Source organism: Rhipicephalus sanguineus, chromosome 2 (genome assembly GCF_013339695.2).
Source record: "Rhipicephalus sanguineus isolate Rsan-2018 chromosome 2, BIME_Rsan_1.4, whole genome shotgun sequence".
NCBI lineage: Eukaryota > Metazoa > Arthropoda > Arachnida > Ixodida > Ixodidae > Rhipicephalus > Rhipicephalus sanguineus.
The window spans coordinates 142,904,802-142,924,528 of NC_051177.1; the positions used below are offsets into that span (position 1 = coordinate 142,904,802).

At 48.9% G+C, this 19,727-nt stretch overlaps 1 protein-coding gene across 3 annotated transcripts in view; it reads left to right on the forward strand.

Annotated features, from left to right (window-relative positions):
* LOC119383746 (ets DNA-binding protein pokkuri) overlaps positions 1-19,727 on the forward strand; it is a 150,874-nt gene that overhangs the window by 93,173 nt on the left and 37,974 nt on the right. For all 3 annotated transcript variants that reach the window (XM_037652044.2, XM_037652041.2, XM_037652043.2), the window contains exon 2: positions 5,385-5,552. In XM_037652044.2, the coding sequence (XP_037507972.1) occupies positions 5,387-5,552 (166 nt within the window). In that variant the 5' untranslated portion in view covers positions 5,385-5,386. The remainder of the gene's footprint in view (positions 1-5,384; positions 5,553-19,727) is intronic.

The following is a 19,727-nucleotide window of genomic DNA, read 5'->3' on the forward strand; positions in this document are numbered from 1 at the left end:
GCGTGAATAATTTTTCATTACAACACACAGCATACAGCTAATTGTTGGCGACAATAAAACCGTTTTTATGATGTTTAAAATCATTTGAGGACTTTTCAGAACCGGCCTGAACACGAGCTTTTCTATTACTCTTCCAATGACGTCAATATTAGTGCTGTGAAGCTCAAGTGAAAAAAAAAAAAAACTGGGTCGGGAACAGACTTGTACGCATTACAGTGACAGAGCGTGAGCAATTATAATTACTTTTTTGAAAAAACTAACGGATTACGGAGAAAAAACTGAAAGCTAATCGATTACTCAACAAGGTGAGGTACCGGGCTATTTGGTTTTGCATAATTGTTGAACTGTGCTAAAGTTACAGGTACATATTTTTAGGGAGGACGCACATAACAAAGGCATGAAAAGCGCAAACATTCAACTCGATTTGTTGAAAAGGCGTCAAGTTATATGAACACGAGCAAACGGGTGCAAACGGGAGTCCTTTAAATATATTTTTCTTATTTTTAAATACTTCTTTTTTGCGTCTTGTGTCCTTATTTTATTCCCTCGTGTCTTTGCGCTTTCTCTCTCTCTCTCTCTCTCTCTATATATATATATATATATATATATATATATATATATATTAATGAGAACTAACAGGCAATAACGCCAAGGAAAGTACAGGGGGTGTTATCTGTAGTATTTAGAATATAAATGTGAAGAAAGTAAAGTGGACGAAAAGATGACTTGCCGCCGGCAGGGACCGAACCTGCGACCTTCGAATAACGCGTCCGATGCTCTACCACTGAGCTACGGCGGCGGTCATCCTCCCGTCCACTTTCTGGGGTATATATGTTGATTTAAACCTAGGAGTGTTAGTCAGCGCCAATCGCAGCCATGGCGGCGAGTGTGGAACACTCTTTTTTTGCCTGTTGGCGTCACGTAGCACGTGATTTTTTTACGAGTTGGCAGCTGACCAATAATCCCTCGCATACTACCTGAAGGCATTAAGTCTGCCAGGACGAGGCCCTCGCTATGAATGAAAGAAAGCAGATGATTTTTCAAGGGCTCGTTTATCTTTGTTAGACACAATATTAATGAGAACTAACAGACAATAACGCCAAGGAAAGTACAGGGGGTGTTATCTGTAGTATTTAGAATATAAATGTGAAGAAAGTAAAGTGGACGAAAAGATGACTTGCCGCCGGCAGGGACCGAACCTGCGACCTTCGAATAACGCGTCCGATGCTCTACCACTGAGCTACGGCGGCGGTCATCCTCCCGTCCACTTTCTGGGGTATATATGTTGATTTAAACCTAGGAGTGTTAGTCAGCGCCAATCGCAGCCATGGCGGCGAGTGTGGAACACTCTTTTTTTGCCTGTTGGCGTCACGTAGCACGTGATTTTTTTACGAGTTGGCAGCTGACCAATAATCCCTCGCATACTACCCGAAGGCATTAAGTCTGCCAGGACGAGGCCCTCGCTATGAATGAAAGAAAGCAGATGATTTTTCAAGGGCTCGTTTATCTTTGTTAGACACAATATTAATGAGAACTAACAGACAATAACGCCAAGGAAAGTACAGGGGGTGTTATCTGTAGTATTTAGAATATAAATGTGAAGAAAGTAAAGTGGACGAAAAGAAAACTTGCCGCCGGCAGGGACCGTACAATCGAGCAGTATATATATATATATATATATATATATATATATATATATATATATATATATATATATATATATATATATATCCTGCCATTTGTACAAGCCTGGGTATCGAGCAGTATTACGCGCCGTGCGTAATACGCAGTCTCAGCGCCACATCCTATCACGACGAAACGAATTTTCACGCACGTCGCAAATGTTAGGGCACATTCGGAAAATTTTTCACAGCAAATATTGGGATGTGTGGTACGAAAACGGAAAAGCGAAATTTGTGACCGGGACGGAATGTCCAACGAGACGGAATGTCCAACCGAGACTGAATGTCCAACGAAACTGTATGTCCAACGAGACTGAATGTCCAACCGAGACGGAATGTCCAACGAGACTGTATGTCCAACGAGACTGAATGTCCAACCGAGACGGAATGTCCAACGAGACGAAATGTCCAATGAGACTGAATGTCCACTATTGGACATTCAGTCTCGTTGTACATTCCGTCTCGTTGGACATTCAGGCCGCAAGCGGGAGAAATCCGGGCGCCGCGTTTATGGCGAAACGTCGGCGCGCCAGATCCGGGATCGGAAGGAGGGGGAGTGCTGGCGCTCTTCTGCCGCTATGCCAGGGCGTCGAGATCACAAGTGGAGGGGGGTGCAAGCGGACGCGGGAGGGCAAGTTGTTGCTTCCTTTCTCCTTGCCACCGCCACTACACCACCGCGAGAAGGCCAGCGGCAGGCGGACGCTCGGGTCGTTCCTTTTACTTCATCTTCTTCTTTGCGAGATGCTTCTTCTCTCGCTCGAGGCTCGCTTGCCTCGTAGTTGCGAGAGAGAGAGAGAGAAGGGGGCGCCGATCAAGTTGACCAGCGCCGAGGAAGTTCACGATCAGCGCATCCGGGGGAGCGGCTACAGGACGACGAAGGAGGCGAGGAAGAAGAGACTCATCCACTCTCGGTTTTTTTTTTTCGGGGTTGCTTCCGTGCAGCGAGTGGCCGAGGGAGACGCGGGCGCGAAGACTGTGGACTTGTCGGTGCGCCTACGCCAATAGAAGGTTCTTTGAGCGAAAAATACTCGTGCAAGAGTGCTTGCGTACATTCTTGCTAGTTGGATTGTCGGGGTGTCGGCTATGCGCTTGCTTGGTCTTCATTACGAACACCTATAACGTCGGTCTTCGTTAACACAGCCAGACGTAGCAGTGTACTTGGTCTTTGTTTTTGAGGCAAAAGACGTGATGTCGATAGCGATTTAGGTGTCGCGACACCTAAATCGAGGCTGGGAAAACTCAACAATAAGCGTTTCCCAGAGCTTCGACTCGTAATGAGCGCCTATGTTTTAACCTGCTGCGTGCTATAAAGGACATTATTAAAGTTGCGTGTCACGTAAGAACACCGAACGGAGCACCGAACTGTTGTCGCACTTCTTGATACTGCTGATAGTACAGATGCTATAACCGTATGCAGTGTATTCATTTGATACCTAGGGGGCATTGTGTGCGTTGCCTAGGTGTGCGCCTCCACATGCTCGTCCGAAACGATCGGAACATACCAGGCGGCAGTGTGCTGTCTTTGTCTTTGTGAAAAGATGGCCGCAGGACAGCGACTACACAACGGCTTCGCAAACTACACTAAACATGCGTGAATGAAATGGGTAAACAGAAAGCACGCCCCGAGATTACAACATGGTGCTTTTCAAGCAGCATTGCATGTCCCATGCAATAACTTGCGGACGCCGAATACTCAATTAAAAAGGAAAACCGGCAAGCTTTCGTGCGCTTGTCACCTCATTACCTGCTGGCTTCTCGTTGAACTGATTAGATTAGCTCTGCCTTGCATACTTTCAGTAACGTTTTACAATAACGTTTTTCAGTAACGTTTTACAAGAACGGAAACTTGCGTTTCCGTTCTTGTAAAAACCAGCCATAATACGCCTACGAAAAAAAAAAAAGCACGAAACTGCTGGGCTGACTTAACAGGTGTTTTCGTTGGCAGCGGAATGCCGTCGTCGTCATGTTCATACTGTCTTCGGCCTTTCTCGAGATACTTTCTACTCCACCCATTGTCGCGTGCTCACGGCACGCGCCGGTCAACACTGCACGCAACTATACGGTTGCATGCGCACTGATCCTGCGCTTGTTACTCGTGTTATATTTGCTCTTGTTACTGGCCTACTGGGGGTGAGAGGGAGACCAAAATAATGAGCCTCCCACTCCTCACCGTGGCGCTTCTGAAGCCGCGCGTCTGAAACAACAAATAAATGGCCTATAGCCCCCCCCCCCCCCCCCCCCCCGCGCCGCTACACGTCGCAGATATCGACGGGTGCACAGGTCGAGCTTTCTTTCTCTCTTTCTTTCTTTCTTTCTCTTTCTTTCTTTCTTTTTCTTTCCCTCTTTCTTTCTTTCTTTCTTTCTTTCTTTCTTTTTCGTCCTTGCCTTTGGCTTGGGTCCCGTGGCGGGTTGCGCTGCACGGCAAAAGAAGACATGCTGTTATTGCGACCAATATGTGAAACACGGCTGCAAGTGCACGTTCGTGCGAGCGCAAATGTCCTTGCTATGAGCTTGTACGCTCCGAGGGTTGTCCGGCTGCCCGGTGGCGGATGTGAGGATGGATTGGGCCGTAAAAGAAGCCCCAGCGGGGGCTCGCATAGCTTTCCGGTATACCGGAAGTGCCGTTCGTGCTCGGCTTAACCTCCCTCTTCTCCGCTTTATACAGCCCCCCCCCCCCCCCTCTTTTCATCCCTCTGCTGTTCGCCCTCTACTACAGGAGACGACCCACGATCGAGTGAAGTATTATTCCTTGAAAGACCGTGGTTAAAACAGTTCGTGGCTTTGTACACTTAATTGTACTGACCTTTGAACTAGCTTGTGGCCGGTGCTATACTTGTAACGCGTATTACAAGCATGGCAGGGTGTGAGGGACGATAACACCAGCGGCATTGCACTATTGGCCAATTTTAGCGTTTTCTGTGTGTTCCCATAAACACACGAATATACATAGCAGTGTGTCTGCTTCCCCCAGCCCCCTGCGGTAGAAATTTATGGCTACGCCCCTGGATAACGCTGTTAGGTTTGGCTTAAGATAGAATCAGCACGCGTAGGACAGGGTACGTTGGAGATCATAGGCAGAGGACGTCCTCCCGCAGGGGCCATAACGTAATCTGATGATGATGATGATTACTGAACAGTTATAGATATCAGGTCTGTTAGTTGCAAACTGTATCACCATCTAGGATATTTTCCTTTTGACGCAAATGAACACTAAGTTCGCCATTGAACTTGAGGGTCTGAAGTGGTTCAATGACGTCATAAATTGGAAGATCGCATAGCCAGTCGTTGCGATAGATGCATGCGTGACGTACCACTCGAGTGCCGGAAAATACGCTTCGGCGCTGTCGCATCGTTCAGGAAGCTGGATGCTTGCCTTATCGGTCGCGCCGTCCTAAACTGTCGTCATTTTCCGCCATATAGTCACATTCCCCAATGTCGTCATTTTAAGCCTATCACCAAGGTCGTGCCAATCCTGTGCGCCGCTCAAAGGTGAAAAAAATAATGGCGAATTCGCGGAACTTTACCGTGTCGAGAGTAGTACTCATATTCGCTCTTTGCCCTCCCCCTAACTGACGTCTCGGTGACAGCGAACTTGTATTGACTGATCAGTCGGTCGAGACCGATTGACCTATGCGTTGATTGACGATTCGACACCGTGTGTCCTGAGCCGTTTTTTTGTTTTTTCTTTTCCTCCACGTGCAGGAATGGATGACCACCACCCAGGAGGGGGAGGAGGCGGCGGCGGAGGCAGCCTACCCATGAGCCCGTCCTGGCGCAGCGCTCACTTCCCGCCTCACTCGCAGATGGGCTGGCCGCTATCCATGACCCTCGCCGACCTGCACGACGACACCCTCCTGCCCACGGGGCTCGGTCAGTCCACGTCATTGTCTCGCATGTTATATCTAATATGCCCTACATCAACTAAGACGAGACACGAAAGGAATTAAAACAAACGAAATCGCCTTTTTTTTTTCATTCTCCTGTGCTGCCCTCTGCCGTTTTGGTAGAGGTGCGGAATTTCGCGTGGTGGTCCGGGACAACCGGAATCTCCAGAACGAAAGCCTCCGAGATCAAGAGTCGTGTGGAGACCATACCAAAATGTTTCGCGCCTTTACCGCCAGGGGAAGGGCGCATGCGCCGTGGCGCCGTGGAAAAGGCGGATTGCAGTAGATCGAACGCGTCTAGTTAACATCTACATGCAGTGAACCTCCCTCGCGTATTCGGCTTTCGCACACCGTTCAGGGATAAGCATGCATGACACGGCGCGGCTTCTCGGCCCTTCCTTCCATCATCCTGCAGCGGGACGTGATGTCCACGATGTCGAGGATCAGTTCTAACCGAACTTTATCTAAACCACTTTCCTCAGCGAGGCTGTAGGATGAAGTGTACACCGTGAGGAAGTTAGAGCACTGACCGAAAATTAAAACTGGAACGCAGCTTAACGGTCCGGAAGCGGAAGCCGGAAGTCACTTGGTGGACTGGAAGTGGCGTTTGATCGCGCTTGACTCGCTGCATTTATTCCTGTCTGCTTAGACGACAGCATGCAGCAGACACGCTGAGCAAAACCCGGAGAGGTTCATAGATGAATGTTCGGTTTAAAGAGCAATGCTGATTATGCGTAAATTGTGCCTTCGCCATCTCCCAATAGGTGGTGTCCAAGCACGGCCCCGGTGACCGTTGTCGCCAATCAGCAGTGTGGTTTCTGACAGCCACGGTGTAAGAAAAATAATTTAGGTGTGGACACTCTCCGCCCGCCGCGAAGGAGAGCGCGTCCAGATAATGTTCGCCTTTCATACATGCGCCTGCCGCAGTTTCGTGGGGGGCGCTGCGACATGGGGGCTTAAGAAACCTATTGCGACGAGGCGAACGCGCGTTTTTCTTCATTTTTTTTCACCTCATTGCATTTTTTCACGGCGAGTTTTCATACGGCCACGGTGTAAACGGCGCACCCGACGCACATAGCGTCCCTAACAGCGTTGCGTACGTAAAAGCGCGGCGTCTTACTTAGAGCGCGTGAGCAGTCTTTCTGCTCGCTGACTTCTCACGTGCGCAACGCCGTTACGGACGCTACGCACGCAGCTCGTCTTCTATAGTACATGCGCCGGCCGCGGTTGCGTGGGAGGCGCTGCGACATGGGGGCCGAGAGGAGGAAAGAGGACAGCCATCGAATGCAAACTGGGCCATTCGTTAGGTGCCCGTATTGTTAAGGGACATTGAAATGAAACGCCAGATCAATTTAGCCTGATGAATTATTCTTTCAGAACCCTATAGTCGTTACTCTCTTCATTATATGTTTTTATCAGAATAGTATGAAGGCCGGAGATGCATTTTTTAATTCGGTGCAAAGATTTCACCACGTGAATGTCATGGCATGCTATACGTTATGTCTTTGGCACCCTTAGAACGCAACGTAATTCATTTTTACCCCTATACATATATATATATATATATATATATATATATATATATATATATATATATATATATATATATATATATATATATATGGGCTAGCATACACCGTCGAAATCTGTGACATCACGGCGTCGCCACCCGTATTTTCTTAACGCTCGTTTGCTCGCTGACCGCGAGCGTCTTTTCGCGGCAAGTGTGATGTAAAAGGGTAACCTACAAAGACGATAGAAATCACGTTTGTCTTCAGTGCCCGTGTAACGTATTTCTGCATTTCGGGCGTACTAAATAGAGAGTGCCCGTCGCGAGGATCCGATAACAGGTTTATTGACGAGGGGGTACTCTGCAGTATACGGTGCACGTCAGGTTCTGCTAACAGGAATGAATGAATGAATTGAACCTTTATTTCGCAGGAGAGGAAGGCGCTCGGCCGCAGTTTGGGAATAGGTGGGGAAGGGATTGGCTCTGCGGTAGAACAGGAAAAAGAAAAACAGCTTCGCGACGTGAAATCTCGTTCTCCAAGCTTATACGTAACGACAGCGGAAAGTGAGAATGCCGTAACTGCAGCTATGTAGTCAACGACTGATCAGATATTTGCTCTCTATTCATGAGGTGGAACTTTGAGCGAGCAGGTACATTGATCGACAGTTGAAACGCGAATAAGTTAGGCCTAAGTAAAACGCGTTCTTTCGTTTCTGCTTTTCCCTGTGCGCCTAACGTGGCCCTGATTTCGGCTTCCACGCTTAGTATGTAAGACCCAAACAGCCTTTTGCAGCCGCATATAGTTACGAATGTGCTCTCGAGTTATCGCTCGCGCAAACGGTCCCTCTTTGTAATTTCGTGTTCGCGTTTAATTTGTCTACGACTGTACTATCGCGCTCAGTATGAGCTACATCATGCGAGCGCGTGGCCGAGCGCTCTGCGAGGTTGTACTGTGGCGCCGATGATGGCACGTTTTCGAGTTATTGGGAGAGAGTTTGGTTGCTCGTGCGAGCGCGCATCGGGGCGCCCACTTGATTGCTTTCATCCTCGAAGTTATCATTTCCGAAGCTGACATGACCTCAGGGCAAAATGAGGGCGAGGGTGAAAGCAAATGAAGGCGATGCGCGCTCGCAGGGACAGCCAAACTCTCTCCCGATAACTCGAAAATATGTCATATTCGGCGCCACTGCGCAACCTGGCAGAGCGCTCGGCCACGCGCTTGCGTGATGTAGCTCATACTGAGCGCGATAGTACATCTTACTTCAGTTCTTATGCGAATTGAGGCAAGATGTAGCCCCCCCCCCCTTTTCCTCCCAGACAGGCTGGGAACTCGTGACGTCTAGCACGGTCGCTCGCCCGTAATTCGAGCATATATGTGGAACAAAATTTGAGAAATTTGACGATAAATGGTCGTTTTCCTTCGATATACTGCATGTGGTACGCTAGTTTTCTCCCCGTCGAAGCTCCATCGAGCGAGTTTCGAAACACTACTCTTGCAGCTGTCACTACTAGGTTTTTGACGTTTTTTTTTCTTCTTTCCTTTCGTGTCTCGTTGCAAGGGCATCGTTACAAGTTGCGTAAGCGCGCTGTGCTATATGTCTGTTCATGCTGCGCGCGATGCCGCCGCCTTGCGCGCGCTCTGCGATACATCAAGCGCGTATACAGTGCGGACTGCTCTTAAAGCGAACACCGCATTTGTATTCCGCCGTCGATTACTACAGAGACGTATAGTGTGAAGACTCGCAGAGCTTCGTTTACTTATTTTTTTAAAAATATATATATATTTTTTGTGTGTCTAGGCAGGCGTGTATAACCGCCTGCCTCATCATTCTGGTCATTTCTTTCGATGAAAAATATCGAAGGAATGTGCCTATATTGGCTTTTTACGGCTAGGATGTTGCCACGATAAATACCCGTATATACTGTGTGTCGAAACCACATGTTACTCGGCGAAGCTGGGTTTAAAGGGACTGTCTACCGCTCGGAAAATTTTTTCTGATTGTGGTGAGAATGAGGAGATCGTTCGTCACATCGGCGGCAACGAGCATGCTTTTGCCCCACAAATAATGAATTATATTATTAATTTGGTGTTGAAAATCGTGAAAGAATGACCGCTAGCGTCACCCAACGGCGATGTGGGTCAATCTACTGGTAGGACAAGAAATCCTCCCAGGTAGACTCATTTTCCTTAAAAACAAACTCGTATAACTTGAAATTGTATTTTACGCACTTGAGGCACCTTTCGGTTGCGTCAGAGAGTAATTTTTTTGCTTTTTTTTTTTCCTCACACATCCAAAAAGGCGCCCAGTGGCGCTGCTTGCTGCGCAGTCTTCGATTTCGTCTGCTTCAACTCATGCGCTATGCCATCCGGCTCTCCGCGCTGGTCGTAATGTGCCGCTGTATTGTTATTACGATGTCTCACATGTTCTGCGCTGTGAAGGCACGCATTTATTATCTCTTTTTGATGAATCGACTTGGCTTGGATTGCGGCAGCATTGCTAAAATAAACGCATAGACTGCAATTACAGCAAAACAAGTGTTCTGTAATCGTATAATAAAGCTTCATTTAACCGCTAGCACTCTGAAAATGACTGTTACATTCATTACAGTAGTGTTCCGCGAAAATAAAGGAATCCTTCAGAAATCACATGTGCTTTCGGTTTTAATTTTTAGCGGCATTACAATCGTCATCGCGTCCACCAACCAGTGTTGTGGGCACGTCTCACACCAATGGAAGAAGACCGAACGCAGATCGAAAAATTCCTTTTTAGAAATTTCTACTCACTTTCCAGAGAAATCGCTGCAAGGTTGGACACTTTAGACGGTACGCTTTCTATTGCGGTACAAAACAGAAAAAGCGATGAAGGATGGTAGACAGTCCCTTTAAGGCCCTATGATCGGTGGATGGAAAAGAAGCGCGGGCTTTCCTTGCTCAATTAGGGGTAATTTGTCTGCTCCGGTAGCATTGTAGTGATAAAAAGTTATGTATGTATGTATGTATGTATGTATGTATGTATGTATGTATGTATGTATGTATGTATGTATGTATGTATGTATGTATGTATGTATGTATGTATGTATGTATGTTGGCCACATGCCACTCCTAGTGCGCAGTCTTCCTAGCTTTTGCGGATTAGGCGCTAATTAGAGCGGTCAATGTCGTGGTGCCATCTGGTGGCTTAGAGCTCAACCATACGGAGAGAGTTGTTATTCCAGCAATCAGATTGATGCACGCTAGACTGTCGCTTCTGTAAAATTTCGGAACCAACGTAATTGTTAACGCGTTGCCTTGTTAAATGCTATTTCGGCACGAACACTCGTGGAACACACGCAAAATTGTATAATTGTGTTTTGTCGTACGGCCGCAGCATGTTGCCACCGATGGCCTGTCAACAGCGGTATGACGCAATCGCCGTTGCCGATACCGCAATACGGGACTTGACTAAAACTCTCGGGGCGTTCGGAAAGTCAGCTCCGTGTATAGTCGAACTTTTAATGAAGCATAAACGTTGTTCGCGATGCACAAATTGCTGGAAATTCTAGCGATGAAATTACGCTTGTGATGGAAGAAGCGGAAACGCTTCATCTGCCTTAACTACTCCCAGCTTACACCAACCCTATTCAGCGTACAACTCCCTCGTGCGTATTGCAAATCATGGACGCTCACTCCGCGAGCGTTTTCAGTCGTCATCGCGGAAGACAGAAACACACCGTATCCCTGTATTACTTCAAATCACTTTGCGTGTTTTTAGGATCAGTTTGCAGCGTAGGTAGCTTCCTTTATACCTTTGCAGGAGACGCAAGTTGTAAATGACGCGCGCATGGTCTGAACGCTGGGACAGTTGCTGTGTACACTGACTCGGGAAGGACTAGAAACAGGGGCGTAGCCAGAAATTTTTTACGGGAGGGGGCGGGGGGGGGGGGATTCAACCATACTTTGTGTATGTTCATGCGTGCCTTTATATATATGTGTGTGTGTATATGTACGCAAGCAAAATTGAAAATTTTCGGGGGGGGGGGGGTTGAACTTTGAACCCCCCAACCCCCCCCCCTTGGCTACGCCCCTGACTAGAAAGGCTGTTTGTAGGAGTTCACATTGTTTTACTCACTCTCTCAAAGCCGAAAAATGCCAACAGTACCGTAAATAGAATAAAAATGAATGAACACATCGTCACAGTCGGCGAAGTCGGTTTATTCGACGTACCGCTTTGTTCGAACTTTTTGAAAGCCTTGCCTTTTTTTCTTTTTTCTTTTTTTAGTCGTTCTTTTTTTCATCCAGCCTCTTGTCGCGGTGGGTATTTTTTTTTCTTTTTTTTTGTGTGTAGATCTAGACGGTTATTTTGCTAATACTGTTCAAATCATGTTTCCGTGTAGTGTCGTTCTCTGTATTTTCCTGTAATGTCCACAGACAGTTCTGAATGAATAAAAGTTGTAACAAAATGTTCGCTTGTTCTCTAGCTATCGACAGTACGCTATAGTAGGAAGAAAAAAAAAGGAAGTGTTATTTGAGATCTAAACTGATTAGGGTAAAAATGGTTTAATTTGTAAATACATTGTTGGAACAACTACACCTGGAACTTTGTAACAGTATAGGCTTTCCGTGAGTCATTTGCGTGCTTTGCTCGGCATTTTGAGGCAGCATATTTATCGTATAGCGAACGTGATGCAGTGAGCGCTAACGGGGATACAATGGCCGCGACCTCGTCTGTGTAGTTCCTGCGCGTGCGTGCGCCCGATGTCAACGACTGGGAAAGTTGCGCCGATAAAAACCCTCTCCTCCGTCCTCGACTGATTTCTCCCACAACCAGCTGCCTGCCCCCAGGGTGTGTATATATATATACATGCTGTGGCTCCAGTGGTTGCTTACGCAAAGCAGAGAACAGCGGTCTCCGTTATAATTACAGCGCGGGGCATTCGGGGTTTGTTTTTCAAGGACGCGCCCTGCTGCGGCCTCTTTTACGTCTATAGTGGTGGTATGGGCGCCACGGGCGTCACCTAGCGGTGAGAGGAGTGCTGTATACGGTAAGAACATAGAACGAAATGCACGCTGTCCGTGAATGGAAATTTCACGCGCAATGGCCCCACGGCTATTCGTGGATGCTATGCTGACGCTCCTTACGCTCGCGGTGGGTCCGTCTAGAAAGAAGCCTTTGAACCGCGCGTGAAGACGTCGCTGGTGGCGCGACGGGCGGGGCTTAATTGTGCTACTAAATAGGAAGAAGGGTTGAATTAAAGAAATGCATGGGTACCGAGAGCCCAGCCGCAACGCTGTTACGCACAGTCGCGGTGAAGCGTGAGTATGTACGAATTCGATGAAGGTATATATTCACGAGTGGCATGGTCCCGACGATCACTCCTCTTTCTACATATATTAATAGGCACCGCGAATGAGAAGGCGATGCAAACAGGGTCCGATTACGCTATCGCGTTCCGCTCTTGAAGGCGAAGCTTAAGCGTCCTCCAATTTGTTATTTACTTTAGTGTCCCAAAATTCCTATGTCGGCCGCCCGTCATATTGAATTTATTCTAACGTCAGGGGCGTAGGCAGAAATCTTTTTTCAGGGGGGTGGGGGAATGCACCTCCTTGATCTGAAGTGGGGGCGGCGGGCAGGCAGATGTGGTCGAGTGTCATCTTGTGCTCTGTATGCCATGGCAAAAAAAAATTTCGGGACGGGGGGGCACGGGCCCGGTGTGCCACCCCTTGGCTACGCCACTGTCTAACGTCGCTATAGTCTCTGTTTCTACGTTTAATGTAGAGACCGAGATAAATGTTTATTCATCAATACGTCCCACCCATTCGTAGGATGCAGCCATTCGTTCGGACGCCCCGATAAGTGATGACGCAGTTATTGAGTTGATTATTGTCTACGGATAGCTGAATAAGCATTGCGAGCAGGAGGAAGCGGTGCGCGCAGCTCAGTTGAGTGATGAGTTGAGTATGCATTGAGAAAGGAGTATGCCCCTTCGTGTTATCTACTGCTATCCGTCTCCATCTCTCTGTCGCATGCCACAGTGGTGGCGAATTGGTAGAGAACCCGTCTCCAGTGCGTGAGGTACTGGGTTCGATTTCCACGGCCGCCGTACACCCACCCGTTCTTCTGAAGAGGAGAGGTTCTCGGTAGTGTGGATACTTGTCCTGATAAGGTGGCCACGCCTTCCCGCTCCCTCCTGCTTTCTCCCCCCCCCCCCCCCCCTAAACCCTAAGACGCTGAGCACCACCTTCTGCTGCGCTGAGCCTTGCTCGCTTGTACGTGTTGGAAAAGTTAGCGTCTTTCCCAACAGCGGACTAATGTATGCTCTCTGTCTCTATATTTTATACGCTCTGCTTAACGCTGGAACAGTCGCGGCGGGATATCCAGTATCGCCGCTACTATCGGTATCCTGCACCTGCCAGCATCTTCGCATCTTGCGCAAGCGCTCTGCGGTGCGGCGCTGTTCGACAGTCTTGCATGCGTACTATAATTTCTAGTGTTATCAATACCCACGTCGGTGCTGCCATCTCGAGACAGTTCCCGTTAACTGCAACGCATCGTCTGTGCTACCTGCGTTGGAAAGCGGCGGCGGGATTATAAGATCTGATCTTGATAAAGCTGGCGTTTATGACGTGCCAAGAGGTAAAGGAGGAAATGATTTGTAAGGTGTGCTACACCCTTACTCTTAATTAAAAACACAAATGCTGCTCTCGAGATAGGATTATTATTTTCCGCGCTGGCGTGTATTCGGAATGCTCATGAAGAGCTGCGTATCTAAAAGAATTCAAGAAAGCGTGCTCACCGCTGGCGCGGTTGTGGCGAAGCAACAAAACGTGACCGAACCATTTAACACCGTTACATGTGGCGGTAGTTACATTTTTTTTTTTGTTCTTTGCTTCATTGTTTCTGTTTTCCAAGCGTCTGCTTAAAAGCGACACCGAAAAATTTATTTCAGTCAGTCGAGTGGGATAATTAAGGTGTTCACCAAAAATTCCGTAAAGTCTCACTTTGTGGTTGAACATTACTCGAGAAAATTCCTTTTGAACTGGCATCGCTACTATTTCCTTGGTTGTGCGGATCATCTAAGCCTACTTTCACATTTTCAAGTTGCCTTTCGGTGTCGGGGAAATCTTAATGTATAAAGTTCCGGTGATATCTTTATCTTGCATGTACACAGACATACACATGCGCACGCGCACACACGAACACATCATAATAAGCATCGTCATCATCGTCCTCGCCAGCCCATCTTAGGTCCACTGCAGGACGATGTGTGATCTCGTACCGACCCTGTCTTGTGCGAGCCCATTCCATTTTATACCTGCAAATCTCTTAATTTCGACGATCCACCTAACAGACAGACAGACAGACAGACAGACAGACAGACAGACAGACAGACAGACAGACAGACAGACAGACGGACGGACGGACGGACGGACGGACGGACGGACGGATGGATGGATGGATGGATGGACGGACGGACGGACGGACGGACGGATGGATGGATGGATGGATGGGCATCTATCTGTCCGTCCGTCCGTCCGTCCGTCTGGTCTGGTCTGGTCTGATCTGGTCTGGTCCGGTCCGGTCCGGTCCGGTCTGGTCTGGTCTGGTCTGGTCTTACAGCATTCTCATTGTTCTAATCGCAGATGTTTTTAGAATTTCGGTGTTTGCCGAGATATTATGGGCTTATATGCGCTTGCATGACCATGCAAGAATATTCAACCAGTAACCAAGTATTCTGAGGCAAAACACAATGTACTCGCCTGCACACGAGTGTATGACGTGAAATCAACTGCACTGGCCCGAACATCGGCATCGTGTCAGGCGAAACACGGAGGGAAAAGGCAACGAAGCTAACCGTTGCAGAAGGGAAAGAAAATTTGCGCGAGGTCTTGGAAGCGCTTGAGTAGCGGCGCGCCAGCGCGCGTCTTTTAGATGTGAAGCATCTTATAGCGGAGTTCAATCCGGTGGTGGTGGTGGTGGTGGTGCGGCGTGACCACCCTTACTGCGCATGCGTAAACCCTCTCCACTCCCCTCTCTCCTCTCCTCCCCTACCCCTTCCCCTCTCTCATTTCTCATCTCCCCTCCCCCTCTCCACATCCCCTCTCCCCTTCCCTCCCCCTCTCATTTCCCCCTCTCCATTCCCCTCTCCCCTCCCCTTTCCCACTCCCCTGCCCTCCCCTCTCCCCATCTTTTCTCCCCTGCCCTCCCCTCTCCCCATCTTTTCTCCCCTCCCCTTTCCCTTCCACCTCCCCCTCACCTTTCCCCCTCTCCACTTCCCCCTTTCTTTCCCCCTCTCCACTTCCCCTTTCCTTTCCCCTCACCACTCCACCTCTGAACGCAGGCTCTACATGCCGAAACACTGCTTACATCGCCTCATGGTCCCCTTTTAGCGGGAGATGGTGTGATTTCTTCGTATTTCGCGGGCTTTTGTTTTTCTTCAAACAACAAACAAACAAACCAAAGACAACCACACACATTTCAGCACGAAATAAATCCTAGTTTCTGATGTTATTCGAGGGGACCTACAACTTAAACATGTTACCGACCCAAGCGACAATTAAAAAGTTGGTTAAAGAAACTAATAAATTAAATAATACTTAGTAATGAAATAGATACTGCTTGTAAGTACACACGACTACATCTGATATTAAGCTGGTACAACTGTCCCAAAGCGCTCGGTTTTTTTTCTGTTTTTTATTGTTTTTCAATCTCGGGCCGAGTTAGCTGGGACACTGTTAAATACAGGTATGCGTATACGCGAGGACTACTCACAACCTCATTTCACGGACGTTGTGTCTTAATTCTCGTGTGTACATACCGTAACCGCGTGTGAGTCGTATAATCCGGGCTTCGTGTTATTTCGCAGCCGGGGGACAGCGCGACGCTGTTTATGTCTCGTTGTTGTACGTAAGTACTGAATAGAGGGGGAATGCGGGAGAGATCGGAGCAAGACGCTTTAGTAGCAACTTCGCGCCCTTGGTCGTCGTCGCCCACGATGAGGCAATAACGGTCCGCATGTCGGCATGGTGTACGTGTACATCTTGTGTCGTCGTCGTACATGTGAACAGATACACGGCAATAAAGTGCACCCGCCGACCGCTTCAGAACGACCTCGCTGCTCCTTATTTTTCTCCTCGACGTTTCTTAAAGTGTCGTTTACGGTTTTGAGGAATTTCGGTGTTGCAGGCAGGCCGCGCCACTGCCGTTGCAATTCTATCTCAGACGGGAAAGCGCGTTATCTGTCAGCTGTCAGTCAGCGAACTAGCAGTTGCACTTCTTGCGCCCAGCCACAGCCTTGTTTGCGGATTAAGAAGCAACGAAATACAATCCTTCGTCATTCGCTCTGACCTTGGCTTCTGTAGTTTCGTTGCTTGCGGCCTCTCATTAGCTGTGACATAGGAAGGGTCATTGCAACGCATTGCGGCGTATACGTACCATAGGGAACGCATGCTCAAGTTTGGGCGCGACGCTCGCGCGGCTGAGTTATGCGTTACTGGGGGCAGACACTGCCCGCGAAGGCGCTTTGTCGCCGGATTGGCCAGCGGCGGCGGCAAGGACACGTGCGCGCATGCGCTCCTCATTCGGCCCGAGAACTGCTAGTCAGCAATAGTTACACTGTGACGCACCACTGATGCAATCCGAGAGCTCTGCGCGTGCGCGGAAGCGGGGGCGGCAGTGTTGTGGCCGTGGATGCCCCCAGTTGCGATGAGAGCAGTAGCGCCGCTCGACGTTGCTTCGGAAGCCTATATAACTTTAATCCTGACTCGTAGCTGAGTGTACGTGTGCTGTCTGATTTCTGCGGGCGATATCAATTTTTTGTCAGCTGCTGGCGCGACGTCATCTAACGCCGGTTGCCTCCAGCTGCAGACAGACGTCCTTTTCGTCGGAACCATAGCGAAAGTCCTTGTTACAAGCCGTGGCCATGGTGGAGATTTTACTATATAAGATCAAACATTGTTGCATGTAGCGCGTAATGAACTGTTCAAAATCGACACTTTGCACGAAGGTAGGGGCACGAATCCACGCGTCGTTCGTGGATATTCGGACCATCGGTATTTTTTTTTTCTAGGAAAGGTGGGGGGGGGGGGGTTGCGCTAAACGGACGCCGTGTATTAGGCGCACGGTCACGCTCAGCCTGGCCTTCTATTTTGCCATGTGTACCGGATGCGTTCTGACGGCTTCAGATAGAGGGCATCTGTTACGTAACCGCGAAGTTGACTAATGCATGATATTAAGTGCAGGTCGGAGAGAGAGCGGGCCATTACATTGGTGTAGCCGTAACCTTATTAGACTGTGTTATCCATGCAGTCTTCTCCTCTCTTGGTTATCCGCTTATTTACGCCGCTTTTCATGCAGTGTAGGGCGCGGCCTTGTAGACCACCTGATGAGCTCGCCACTTGTATCGCGCGAAGTTGGTAGAACTCGCTTAATTGGTGCCACCCGTTTCTGCATGGTCACCTGAAAGAGAGACGCCAAAGAAAAAAACGTCTTCTCTCGCCTTATGAAGCACGATCTGCATAAGGCGCCAACTGGCGTTTTATTTCTCTTCGGTGTCTCCGTAAGGTGACCAGAAAGCGGTGGTGCCTTCTCTCCTATTTCTTATCCGACACCTTGCAACTTTTTGGAAGGAAAAAATATTGATGCGCACACACATAAAAACACGGACTCCGGAGACTCGGACGAGCGCGAACTTTCAACTCAATATTTTTTTCAATAATCAATAATCAATACTTTTTCCTTCCAAATATGAACCAACTCGCCCAGCAGCAAGTTTTATTGAACGATATTGCAACTTTTCTTTCCTATTTCTTTTTCCCTTCTCTGCTTAGTCCAATTCTGTGTTGTTCCTCTTGTTGTCCGCTCGCATCCATTTTTGCACGTCTGCTTTTCCATTCGCCAACGTAACATGAACTTTCAGTTATGTTAAAACTCCCTCTTCAGGCTGAAGCCCCCGTTACGCGGGCTGTGTGTGGAGATATAGTTTCGGGCGTGTCGTCAGCAGTTTCTTTAAATGTGCGTGTTCGCATCCCACCGCTGTCATCGTGAGTGTCGAGGACCCACGGCTCACGGTCCTTTCTTGGTGACATCAGTACCACGCCTTCGGACCCTGGTTTCAACAAAAGAGCTCAGTTATGACGGTCCCGTATTTGTAGCTGCATAGCCGTGGGCCGCCCGACAGCGCAAAACAGAGCCACGAGCAAATGGTCTTTGTTTGTCGCTTCATAGCTATAATGTGGTTGCTGTGCTCTGCTGGTGACACGAACTGCACCAGTCCGATCCCGGTTGCGGCGATCACATTTCGATGGAGTCGAAGTGCTAGAGGCCCGTGTAGTCTGCAATTTCAGGGCCTCAGGTGGTTAAAATTATCCGGATTCTTCCACTACGACGTGCTGGTAGCTTATAAGAGTCGCTTTGGGACGTTAAACCACATAAACTCACCAAACCGACCAACCATGGCAGCGTCTGGCATCCCCAGTACTGATTAACGATATGAATATTCCGTATAGTTTCCCAGACGCCTGGGTTTTAGCAGATACCACTGTTCAACCCTTTGGATTTGCCCACAGAGTGATGTTCGACCGATGCCTTGCGAGGTGGCTGCGGCTTCGGTTCGGCTAGTTTGTGAACCCGCGAGGCAAGTCTACTTGGTGTTTGGGATCACAACTTCGGGGTCACTTTCGGACCACAACAGGCAATCAAACAACTTTCCTTCTTTCCTCTGATTCGCTACCCACTCTCTTTTACCGCAGCTGTAGGCCTCACTGCTCGTACAGTTAGCTCTGCGCAGTCAAAGAGCCAGTGCTGCGAGTGCGAGTCTGCGTATGCGCCGAGCGGCGAAGTTTAATTACCGTCCGCAGCCCGGGAGTGTCTCTTTCTCCTACTGGGCCGCCGTTAATCGTTCGCTCGAAATGAAACAAAAAAGAATGAAAACAAAAGGCTGCAGAGAGGCAAGGATTGAGCGAGGGGGGGGGGGGGGGAGTGGTTGTCGTCCTGTTGTGGCGTCTTGTGCCGCGCCGCTGTCCTGGTCGAAGAAAACACGTGGGTGCCCTTGGTTCAGGTCAGTCACTGCCGTTACGCGGCGAGGCGCGTATGCTTGCGGCGACGTGTGTAGCGGGTTGTCGAGCTCGTCTGTCTCTCTCTCCATTTATTTATTTTATCTTGTTCGCTTTCGCCATACTTCAACCCTTCCCTCATCTAGATTGGCTGTTGCCGTCGTCAAGGTCTGTTCTCGTCTGGGCGCTGCCTTGCTCGCCAAGCATGGGTGAGACCCCGCAGTGGGCCGGCTGCCTGGCCGGATGCGCGGATCTGCACCATAGCCGTCCGCTAACTCTGTATGTCTGTCTGTCTGTGTGCGAGTGTGTTTTAAGCGGCTTGTCCGAGGATGTTGCCGCTGGCTTCTGCTGCAGGCTCCCTGGTGTCTATGATGTGTGTACGTGCGAGCCTCTCGTACTAAGTAGGCCCCCACTCCCCCGGACACAGTCATGCGTCCAGGGACTGTGACAACGTCCTCTGAGGATCGCGACCTCGCTCAAGCCGCCGTTCGGGGGACGTTTAGGATCTGTGTTTTCTTTCTTTTTAGTTTCCGTTCATTGAGGAAAACCTCGCGCGCGCATTGCCAGAATACAAAAATCGGTGCTCCCTCTTTAACTCTCTCTCTTTTATCTTTGTGCCA